At 54.0% G+C, this 11,012-nt stretch overlaps 2 protein-coding genes across 5 annotated transcripts; one reads left to right on the top strand and one right to left on the bottom strand.

The window, feature by feature from the left end:
* Positions 1 to 2,055: 2,055 nt before the first annotated feature.
* Positions 2,056 to 6,057, top strand: FIBP (FGF1 intracellular binding protein). Of its 2 annotated transcripts, none has more exons than XM_066252086.1 (10): positions 2,056 to 2,248; positions 2,448 to 2,646; positions 2,824 to 2,950; positions 3,742 to 3,842; positions 4,334 to 4,467; positions 4,802 to 4,910; positions 4,995 to 5,058; positions 5,316 to 5,402; positions 5,490 to 5,587; positions 5,936 to 6,057. In XM_066252086.1, the coding sequence occupies exons 1-10, from the start codon at positions 2,164 to 2,166 to the stop codon at positions 6,003 to 6,005; spliced, it is 1,074 nt and encodes a 357-aa protein (XP_066108183.1). In that variant the 5' UTR covers positions 2,056 to 2,163; the 3' UTR covers positions 6,006 to 6,057. The 2 variants fall into 2 exon arrangements, with proteins under 2 accessions (XP_066108183.1, XP_066108182.1); XM_066252085.1 differs by having other exon boundaries at positions 4,334 to 4,488.
* A 164-nt stretch (positions 6,058 to 6,221) lies between these two features.
* On the bottom strand, positions 6,222 to 11,007 carry CTSW (cathepsin W). Of its 3 annotated transcripts, XM_066252084.1 has the most exons (10): positions 10,880 to 11,007; positions 10,529 to 10,613; positions 8,199 to 8,312; positions 7,667 to 7,821; positions 7,469 to 7,565; positions 7,297 to 7,377; positions 7,086 to 7,211; positions 6,834 to 6,898; positions 6,548 to 6,751; positions 6,222 to 6,466 (listed from the first exon to the last, which is right to left on the bottom strand). In XM_066252084.1, the coding sequence occupies exons 1-10, from the start codon at positions 10,964 to 10,966 to the stop codon at positions 6,356 to 6,358; spliced, it is 1,125 nt and encodes a 374-aa protein (XP_066108181.1). In that variant the 5' UTR covers positions 10,967 to 11,007; the 3' UTR covers positions 6,222 to 6,355. The 3 variants fall into 3 exon arrangements, with proteins under 3 accessions (XP_066108181.1, XP_066108179.1, XP_066108180.1); XM_066252082.1 differs by having other exon boundaries at positions 7,297 to 7,821; XM_066252083.1 differs by lacking the exon at positions 8,199 to 8,312 and having other exon boundaries at positions 7,297 to 7,821.
* Positions 11,008 to 11,012: the final 5 nt, after the last annotated feature.

The raw sequence follows: 11,012 nt of genomic DNA, 5'->3' as shown, positions 1-11,012 counted from the left end.
TTTTTCCGAAGCTGGAAACGGGGAGGCAGTCAGACAGACTCCCACGTGCGCCCGACCGGGATCCACCCGGCACGCCCACCAGGGGGCGATGCTCTGCCCATCCGGAGCGTTGCTCTGTCGTGACCAGAGCCACTCTAGCGCCTGGGGCAGAGGCCAAGGAGCCATCCCCAGCACCCGGGCCATCTTTTGCTCCAATGGAGCCTTGGCTGCGGGAGGGGAAGAGAGAGAGAGGAAGGAGAGGGGGAGGAGTGGAGAAGCAGATGGGCGCTTCTCCTGTGTGCCCTGGCTGGGAATCGAACCCGGGACTTCTGCACGCCAGGCTGACGCTCTACCACTGAGCCAACCGGCCAGGGCGAGCTCTGAGTTTTGAATCTGGGTTCTCAGCGTCCCAGTCTGACACTCTATCCACTGCGCCACCACCTGGTCAGGTGAAAGCCAGATTCTTAAGGGTTTTCAATACTAGGCTAGCTTGACCTGTGGTGGTGCAGTGGATAAAGCAACGACCTGGAAATGCTGAGGTCGCAGGTTCAAAACCCTGGGCTTGCTTGGTCGAGGCACATATGGGAGTTGATGCTTCCAGCTCCTCCCCCCTTCTCTCTCTCTCTCTGTCTCTCCTCTCTCTCTCTCTCTTTCTCTCTCTATGTCTCTCTGTCTCTCCCTCTCCTCTCTAAAATGAATTTTTAAAAAATTTTAAAAAAATACTAGGCTAGAACCTGACCAGGCGGTGGCGCAGTAGATAGAGCATCAGACTGGGATGCAGAGGACCCAGGTTCGAGACCCTGAGGTTGCCAGTTTGAGCGCGGGCTCATCTGGCTTGAGCAAAAAGCTCGCCAGCTTGGACCCAAGGTCGCTGGCTCAAGCAAGGGGTTACTTGGTCTGCTGAAGGCCCACGGTCAAGGCACATATGAGAAAGCAATCAATGAACAACTAAGGTGTCACAACGAAAAACTGATGATTGATGCTTCTCATCTCTCTCCGTTCCTGTCTGTCCCTATCTATCCCTCTCTCTGACTCTCTCTCTGTCCCTGTAAAAAAATAAATAAGATAAAAAAATAAAAAATAAATAAAAAAAGACTAGGCTAGAGCATTTCACAGGCCAGTGAGAGTTATAATCAGGAGGGTAACATTTTGAAGTCTGTATTTTAAAAAATGATTATTCAGGCTCTAGCTGGGTAGTTCAGTGGATAAAGCATCCGCCTGGTGCGTGAAGGTCGCGGGTTCCATCCCAGTCAGGGTACGTAGAGAAGCAATGAGTACACAACTAAGTGAAGCAACGAGTTGATCTCTCTCTGAAGAAAAAAAATGTTCAGACTGTTCTCTGTGGGATGGACCATGGGCAGGGGGGCGGGGGTGGACAGGGATATTAGTAAGAACACTATATCAATGGGCAAGGAGAGCTATGCTGGGACAATGTCAGCAAAGGTGGAGAGGACGGAAGACATACTAAAAATACTCAGGAGGCAAATCAGCAGAACCGAATGTGGAGAGAGAGGCGTCTGAAAGAAACCCCAGGATTCTGATATGAGAACTGGGTGAATGTTGTGGTTGTCACTGAGATAGGAACTCGGGAAAGAAACAAGATTGGGAGGCAAGGGTTGCGCGCGCGTGCGTGCGTGCGTGCGTGTGTGTGTGTGTGTGTGTGTTTTGGAGGAAGGGTGTTAAAACCACGGGAGCAAGTGCCCTCCCCAGGAGAAATGCTCATCCGCAGGATGGACAGCAGGGCTCTCAACAGAGGCCTTTGAAATTCAGCTGCACACCTTTATTGCACAAAAAAGATTTAGGACTGAGCCCTGTGAAACTCCTAAATTTAGGATACAGGTCAAAGTAGGGAGACTCGGAGAAAGTGGGGAAAATAAAAGAAGGAAGTAACGGGGAAGGATTACAAAGCAAGGGGACTGGGCCTCAAGGAGTAGGGGTTGGAGTGGCAACGAAGGAGTCTGGGATTCTCCCTCCCGCTGAGAGGAGGGGGTCCTTCACCGACTCCACCTCTCCCCTTGCAGCTCCCGCCCCACCCTCTCTGTCCCGGAAGTGGTCCTTTAGTGGCTCCGGGTGCGGGGAGCGGCATCTCGGCGCTCCCGGAAGTGGGTCGGTCGTGGCGCGCCCGGCCCGGGAGGTTTAGCTCCTGCTGGGGTGCAGCGGCTGCTCCCGGGTCCGGGCGTCGCCATGACCAGTGAGTTGGATATCTTCGTAGGGAACACGACCCTCATCGACGAGGATGTGTATCGCCTCTGGCTGGATGGTTATTCGGGTTTGTGGGGGACCGCCTGGGGGTGCCCGTCCGGCCGAGCGCTTGTTTTGGTTGGGTGAATGGGCGGGGCCTGGACTTGGGCATGTTATTGGCGAGCGGATAGAGGGAATAAGTCGGATGTATGGAGGTTCGGGCTGGAATACCAGGAAGGGCTTTGAGGTCGGCGGGTCAGGGCCTGATGCTAGCGCCGACTCCCCAGTGAGTGACGCGGTTGCCCTGAGAGTGCACTCGGGAATCCTGGAGCAGACAGGCGCCACGGCAGCGGTGCTGCAGAGTGATACCATGGACCACTATCGAACTTTCCACATGCTCGAGCGCCTGCTACACGCACCGCCCAAGCTGCTGCACCAGCTCATCTTTCAGATCCCGCCCTCCCGACAGGCGCTGCTCATCGAGAGGTGGGGATGCCAACCGCTCTGACCATATACCCATTTTGGAGGCTGAAACTGAGGCCCAAGAAGGGACTTACTTGGGCCGTGAGAACGTTGAGAGCACAAGGGGCCAAACCCAGGCCCTGCCAGGCTCCCTTTCCCCTGCTTTATGGAAAGTCAATAGTATCTTCTACCTCTACACAGGTACTATGCCTTTGACGAGGCCTTTGTACGAGAAGTCCTGGGCAAGAAGTTGTCCAAGGGCACCAAGAAAGACCTGGATGACATCAGCACCAAAACAGGCATTACCCTTAAGAGCTGCCGAAGACAGGTGGGCACTGCAGCACCCTCCTCATCAATGCAGTATTTCATCTCTAGTCCACTCCATCTCTTTGGCCATCACCTCCCCCACCTCTGATTGTGGTAGTGGCTTCAGACCTAGTTTCCTCTTCCCTGTTTTTGCCCTTTCAAACCATCTCCTACTTTTTGACCAGAGTGACCTTTCAGAAGCTCAGATCTGACCATAGCTTTCTCCTGTCAATAAGTTTTCACTGGCTTCCACTCTCTTCTGGATAGTAGCCACATTCTTCGGCCTTGCCCTTCATACTGTCCTGTGATCTGGTCCTTGCCAGTCTTTCTGGGCTTACATTTCCTCAGCATCTGGCTTTCTTTTGCTCATGCTGCTTTTACCTGGTCAGTACTCTTCTTGGCCATATTTACTCCTTGAACTCCAAGGCAAGGAGGATAGCACCTTCTGCACAATCCGTTCTGGTGGTGCCAAGGGCAAGTAACCCCTCTTGTGGACCTTTAGTGTCATTTCTCTGTGTCTTCTGGGAGTTCCCTGGGTATAGCGTAGCATTTATTCATTTTTTACTTTCTGGTCTTAGCCATGAGGGTCAGTTCCAGCACAAGTTCGTGAAGAACTAGAGAGCACAGTGCTAAAGTAGGAGTGAATTCAAAGATGGGTGAATAACTGTTTATCTGAGACAAGATGGCAGAAACTGGTAGACATTTGTTGAACTGATAACTTTAACTGGTAGATACGTGAGGGATAGTGTTCAATAAATAGTTTCTTGGGTGAGGAGCCTCTGACCAGTTCCCCCTCCCCTAACTGCCCTTCAGTTTGACAACTTTAAACGAGTCTTCAAGGTGGTGGAAGAAATGCGAGGCTCCCTGGTTGACAACATCCAGCAACACTTCCTGCTCTCTGATCGGTTGGCCAGGTAAGGGCCCAAGCGAGGAGCCACCCATCTCCTCCATTCTGTACTCTCCTTCCCTAGCCCCTGAGGTTTGTCCACCTTCCCCGCCCCAACCCACTGACCTCGTGGCTGTGTTGGGGGAATGCCTATCTCACTCCGGGTGTACAATGTGGATCAGACTGGCCTGGACTCAAATTCCAGCCCAGCCATTTAACATCTGGGCTGTTGTGGGGTGCCACATATAAAGTGCCCAGCGGCACAGCCCCCCAGGCTTGGGAAGTGCTCAGTAAATGGTAACCATTAACCTTGTGGTCTCCTACTATCTCTCTTAGGAGACCTGGGTTGAAGCCTCTGCACAGGTCAGGAGGCCCAGAGAGAGGTGACTTGAAACACACTGCACACTGAGTTAGGGCAAAGAGAAACTGGAACTGAGATCTCCAGCCAGTGTTGTAGATGGGACTGCTTGCTAAGAAGGAATTTCTGGCCCTGACAGGTCCACCTTCTCCTCCCCATAGGGACTATGCAGCCATCGTCTTTTTTGCCAACAACCGCTTTGAGACAGGGAAGAAAAAACTGCAGTATCTGAGCTTTGGCGACTTTGCCTTCTGTGCTGAGCTCATGATCCAGAACTGGACCCTTGGAGCGGTCGGTGAGGCCCCCACTGACCCAGGTGCCTGGACACCTCCCCACTCTCTCCGGGCCTGCTACCTCACCTGCAGTTTCTCCTGCGGGTTCCCAGTCCCACGCATACATTCTTCTTTAGGGCCCCTCCCTGGCCACCTCTGCTCATAGTCTTGTCTACCTACACACACCTTGTCTGCAGACAAAGGGCCCATTACTTCTCCATGGCCTGGGGCAAGGCATTCCACCTCTGACACTCTAGCTTCTCTTCTGTCTTAGGGGGGTGCGTGCGATGTGGGTGCGAAAGGCTTGGGAGGGCATTTTGTCACTCCCCCCCAACTCCTTTCATGGGCCTCACTCAGACTCCCAGGTGGATGACATGGACGTGGACTTAGACAAGGAGTTTCTCCAGGACTTGAAGGAGCTCAAGGTGCTGGTGGCTGACAAGGACCTTCTAGACCTGCATAAGAGGTGAATCTGGGGCGGGGGGATCCCTGGGGCGGGGCCTGAAATGGGAGCCCAGGCAGCTCTAGGCTTGACCCTGTCTTCCTTCAGCCTGGTGTGCACTGCCCTCCGGGGGAAGCTCGGTGTCTTCTCTGAGATGGAAGCCAACTTCAAGGTCTGTGGCCCAAGCCAACCTGTGTCTCAGGCATCTTCAGCCTCCAGGGCACTGTCCCACCTGGCAACTCTGCTCATGCCCTAGATTGACCAGCAGGCGGCACTGATGCTCCCTTTGCCCACTTGTGATGGGGGGAGCCAGCTTCTAAACATTCAGGAATTATTTGATTGAGGGAGGTGGATAGATTTGGGAAGGGGCCTGCCCCTTCCCCAGCCTCTGGGACAGAAGGCAGAATTCCCGGGCTCCCTGCCCCACAGAACCTGTCCCGGGGTCTCGTGAATGTGGCCGCCAAGCTGACCCACAATAAGGACGTCAGAGACCTGTTTGTGGACCTTGTGGAGAAGGTGAGCTGCCCTGTGCACTGCCCGCTTATCCCCAGCCCAGCCTATCTCTGAGCTGTCCCGGTGCTAGCTGTTCCCTTGGGCCCACAGTTCGTGGAACCCTGCCGCTCTGACCACTGGCCATTGAATGACGTGCGGCTCTTCTTGAATCAGTATTCGGCATCTGTCCACTCCCTAGATGGCTTCCGGTGAGAGACCCCAGGCCTCCTGTTTAGCGTGGCCTCGCCCCAGCCAGCCTCTTGCCAGGGCCTGGCCCTGCTGCAGACTGAGGGTTCCCTGTTCTGCCGCCCTGGGGTGGAAGTCTCGGTGGACCAGAGTCCCAGCTCTCCATCTTACGAGCTGTGACATGACCTTGGGCAGGTTCCTTAATCTCTCCATGTCTCGGTTTCTTTGTATAGAAACTGGGGACAATAAGGGTAAGAGTCATAAGAATATTGTGAGGATTAAAGCATGAAGGTATATAGAACACAGAGCAGTCTCATGACATGGCGGGTTGCAGTAAACCTCAGCCGTTACTGTCACTGTTATCATTGCAGGCACCAGGCGCTCTGGGACCGCTACATGGGCACCCTCCGTGGCTGCCTCCTGCGCCTCTATCATGACTGAAGCTCCTGCCTACCACACCACCCTCAGTGACAATAAAGTTGCCATGACTTTGGAGGAGCCTGTGTGTGGATACACATAGGGATCCATGTGTGGGAGGTGTGCACACATATGTATTTAAGGGCTTTGGTGGATTAGGATCTATGTGCATTGGCTCTACAGGAACTAGGATGTGTCTGGGAATGGTGGCTAGGCTCTCCCTGTCTGTTTCCCCCCAGCTGAATCCACTTGGAATGCAAGGTCTTGACTTGGTTTATTCAAACCATAGCAAGAAGATTGGGAGGACAGATGCAGATTTTGGGGTGTGGCCAGCATGGGGGGCAGCTGGCATGGAAGAGAGCTGAGGGGTGAGCTTAAGGTGGGCAGGAGACAAGGTTCTGCTTCTTAGCTGTGGCCACTCGGGCAGTAAGTGGGTACTTGGTGAAGCCACAGGCATTGCTCCCACGGTGCAGTCGGAAATAACCCTAGGAAGTCAGAGGACATCAGGGCCAGAAGGTTGGGAGAGGTCTGTCTTATCCTGTCTCCCCCCAATAGATCACACTCACCTTCTCACCCCAGTTGGCCCCCCAGGAGTTTTTCAGGATCCAGTATGGGGTGGAGTGACGAAAAGGAGACTGGGATGAGACTGCCTCTTCCTGCCTCCTCTCCGCTGACCTGGTCTTACCAAACCCCACCAGCAGGACAACATGGTCCACTTGGTGAGGGTCACAGGTTGTTGGTGTGGCCTTGATCACACCCTTCTGGTAGTGCTGCAGGAGCAGAGGCAGAGGGGCTGAGTCTGTAGCCACATCCCCTCTTATGTCCTTCCCCTCATTCTGCACCCTATCCCACCTGCAGTAACTTCTTGTTAATGGTCACGGTGATGGGGCCTTCAGTGGCCAGGTACCGGGCAATTCCTGGGGACAAAGGTGCCATTAGGCTTTGCCTGCCCTGTTTCCCCTGCTCTCAGTTCCTATTTGTCTCTGTCCCTCCCACCCCCACTCCATCTCTGTCTATAGCCCGAGCAGCCTGCCTGTATCCTGGTCTGTCTGTCCCTATTGTTACCCCTGCCCACGTCCCTCTGGGTCTCCACCCTGCCCATACCCTGCTCATTGCCCGACAGCATGATGAAATCCTGGATCCAGGCCACCTTTTGGTGCTTCTTGGCCTGGCACCTGTGGGTTCTGACATCCCCCTGGAATGGGTAGTCCTTTTCGCTGGCCAGGCCACCTAGAGGTAAGCAGGGCCAGGAGGGAGACTCAGCTCTGGGACATCCCCTCACCCCAGAAAACCCGTCAGAAAGGCCAGCACTCACTGTTGTTGAGGACAGTTATGTACGCGTCCCAGACAAAGCCGCCCCTGCAGCCATCCCCACAGCGGCCACAGTCAAGTAGCTCTGGTGCAAGAAAGGAAAATGTGGGTGACCAAGCCCCAGACCCCATCCTCCAGACCCCCACTGGCACACATGCCCCCTCTCCCGGCCGTACCCTGCACAGAGACTTCCACAGACTTCCTATATTTAATGCCCCACTGGGCTTCGATGTTTCCTGCCGCCGCCATGGCCCAGCAGCACAAGCAGGTTTTCTAGTGGGGAGAGGAAAAGGGCTGGGAAGAGGGCAGGGCCTTGCCCCTCCTCTCCGCCCACCACTGGGGCTGGCCAGGAGCAGGCTGGGGGGAGCAGATACCTGGTTCTTGACAGGTGAGATGACACCAGCTGCCTTCCGCCAGTCACAGGTTGGGGGCACTGACTCCCACTCTTCATCTGACTCTACTTTTCTGTTTACATTGGGAGCCCTTTCAGCTGCCCTCTGATGTCCAAACAGCTGGCCAAACTCCTCCTCTGGGGGACAGGTAGGACCACCAAAGTCACAGTAGTGACCCCTCCCCATATTCTGCCCCCCCTACTCCAGCAATCCACATCCTTGGCCCTTTGAGTCCCCCTAATGCCCTGGGAAACACATAGGCGAGGATGCTGAGGTTTAGGGAGAAACCAAGTTCCTAGCTGGGGTGCATTCCCCTGCACCTGCTACCGCAACCTTGAGCTGAGCTGGGACACATGCCTCTGCAGTACCTATCCCGGCTCTCAGTGATTTGGGACAAGCACCCAGGCCTCTCTGGGAAAGGAGTGCCAAAGGTCTGCCCTGTCCCTCTGCCAGTGTCCCTGGACAAGGCTGTACTTCCCCTACCCACCACTTGGGGCCGGATGCATCCCAATACCTGTGAGGTCACTGAATGGAGTCACCCCAAACTCCGCTGTGCCCAGGTCTTCCTCCTGCAGCTGCTGAGCTCCGGCCAAATTGCGGGCAAAGATTTCCAGGCGGTGGGCATGCTCTAGACCAGGGGCAGTCAACCTTTTTATACCTGCCGCCCACTTTTGTATCTCTGTTAGTAAAATTTTCTAACTGCCCACCGGTTCCACAGTAATGGTGATTTATAAAGTAAGGAAGTAACTTTACTTTATAAAGTTTATAAAGCAGTTACAGCAAGTTAAAGCATATAATGATAATTACTTACCAAGTACTTTATGTCGGATTTTCGCTAAGTTTGGCAGAGTAAGTCTTTATAAAACAACTTACTATAGTTAGCCCTGGCCGGTTGGTTCAGTGGTAGAGCGTCGGCCTGGCGTGCGGAAGTCTCGGGTTCAACTCCCGGCCAGGGCACACAGGAGAAGTGCCCATCTGCTTCTCCACCCCTCCCCCTCTCCTTCCTCTCTGTCTCTCTCTTCCCCTCCTGCAGCCAAGGCTCCATTGGAGCAAAGATGGCCTGGGCACTGGGGATGGCTCCGTGGCCTCTGCCTCAGGCGCTAGAGTGGCTCTGGTCGCAACAGAGCGATGCCCCAGGTGGGCGGAGCATCGCCCCCTGGTGGGCGTGCCAGGTGGATCCGGTTGGGTGCATGCGGGAGTCTGTCTGACTGCCTCCCCGTTTCCAGCTTCAGAAAAATACAAAAAAGTAATAATAGCCTGACTTCTGGTGGCGCAGTGGATAAAGCCTCGACCTGGGAACATTGAGGTTGCCGGTTCAAAACCCTGCACTTGTCTGGTCAAGGCATATATGGGAGTTGATGCTTCCTGCTCCTCCCCCCTTTCTCTCTCTCTCTCTCTGTCTCTCTTCCTCTCCCTCCCTCCTCTCTAAAATAAATAAATAAAAATAAATTCTTTTAAAAATTAAAAAAAATAATAAAATTTATTTTAAAAAAAACTTACTATAGTTAAATCTATCTTTTTATTTATACTTTGGTTGCTCTGCTACCGCCCACCATGAAAGCTGGAATGCCCACTAGTGGGCGGTAGGGACCAGGTTGACTACCACTGCCCTAGACCGAAAGAAGGTCTTCTGGGCAGGCTCCCAAGCCCCTGGGGGCAGGAAGTGGCTACCTTCTGGTGTCCTCCCACCCTATTCCCCCAGATGAGCATGGTGGCCCCTGCAGGCCCCACTGCAGACACCTGGGCGAAGGAAGTGGTGCCCGGCCCACCTAGGGTGGGTTTTTCCAGGAGGCAGGAAGGGGGGCACCTGCCCACATTGGGGGGAAGCCACATAAAGGGTCTGAAAGCAGAATGACTCAGAAGGGAAAGGGGTGGTCAGAGACAGGCTTCCTGCTACCAGGTCACCTCCTTCACACCTCTGACCACAGTTCTGGTGCTGGGAAGTGGCAGGGGGGTGGGGGGGATACAGGTCCATGACATGGGCTGAAAGACACTCGAAGATTTTCCACCTAAAGAAGATGGGACCCACCCTAGCCGGTTAGCTCAGTTCATTAGTTGGTTAATTAGAGTGTCAACCCAGTACACCAAGGGTGTGGGTTCAATCCTGGTGAAGGCACATATGGGAATCAACCGATGAATGCACGAATGGGTGGAAAAACAAATCAATGTTTCTCCTTTCCTCCTCTCAAAAATTAGAAAAAGCAGAAGATGGGGCCTGCTGGCTGGTTGGCTCAGTGCTATAGTGTCAACCTGATGTGTGGAAGTCCTGGGTTCGATTCCCAGTCAGGGCACACAAGAGAAGCACCCATCTGCTTCTCCACCCCTCCCCCTCTACTAGCATGGCTCCAGATGGGCAGAGCATTGGCCTCAGATGGAGGTTGATGGGTGGATCCTGGTTGGAGCACATGTGGGAGTCTGTCTCCCCTCTTCTCAAAAAAAACAACAACACACAAACAAACAAATGATGAGGCCCCAGAGAGAAGTCAGGAACAGAGCTAGCAACTTGGGGTGGAGAGGGAGTCCCCAACTTGGGGACAAAATTGGTATCCTTTGGTGTTTGCCAAATGAATTCATGACTAGATGATGTTCTGTCCGCTGCCAGGAGTCACAGGAAAGTGGCTCTGGAGAACTGAGCAGACCCACAACAGCTGCCACTGGCCTCCAGATTCATAGCAAAAAATGATCCTTTCTCACCTGTGCATTCAAGAAACGGAGTACACCTCAAGCCCTGCTGCTGTCCCGCTGTGTGGCCTTAGTCAAGCCCATTCCCCACCCTGAGACTTGATTTCATCGATTAAGTGGGAGAAGTGGGGTTGGACCTGAGATGTACAGGCCCCGTGATACCTTCTGGGCTCGAGTAACTCCGGTTGTACTGGATCTGGAACAAACTGAAGAACTCTTTAAGCTCCAGCGGCCGGGTCCAGGGGTCCTGGAAGGAACCAAGGGTGTGAGTGAGGGGGTTAAGTCAGGAATCATGGCTGGGACCACACCTTGGTTCCCATCCAGGACTGGGCTAGGGGCTCAGCTGGTCGGCCTGTTCTGTCTACCTGTGTGAGCTTGGGCATATCAATGACCTCTCCAGCCTCAGTTGCTCTCTCTGAGAAATGGGGAAAAGGCAGTTTTTTCTGAAGGGGTGAGCCCCAGGTATGGGGCATGCAGAGGGAAGGGTGTGGGTAGCAGGTTGTAGGTGCTTACCTGGCTCCTGAGGGAGCCCTTGATGCCTTGGGCCAGACCTGCCACCAACAGGGCCAGGAGGCAGGAAAGATGGACAGTTAGTTCCATGTTGCTCTCAGACCAGAGTGCCAGGGACAGGAAGCTGAACAGACCA

The sequence above is a fragment of the Saccopteryx bilineata genome, chromosome 1 (assembly GCF_036850765.1).
Source record: "Saccopteryx bilineata isolate mSacBil1 chromosome 1, mSacBil1_pri_phased_curated, whole genome shotgun sequence".
NCBI lineage: Eukaryota > Metazoa > Chordata > Mammalia > Chiroptera > Emballonuridae > Saccopteryx > Saccopteryx bilineata.
This window is presented reverse-complemented; position numbering and strand designations above follow the sequence as displayed.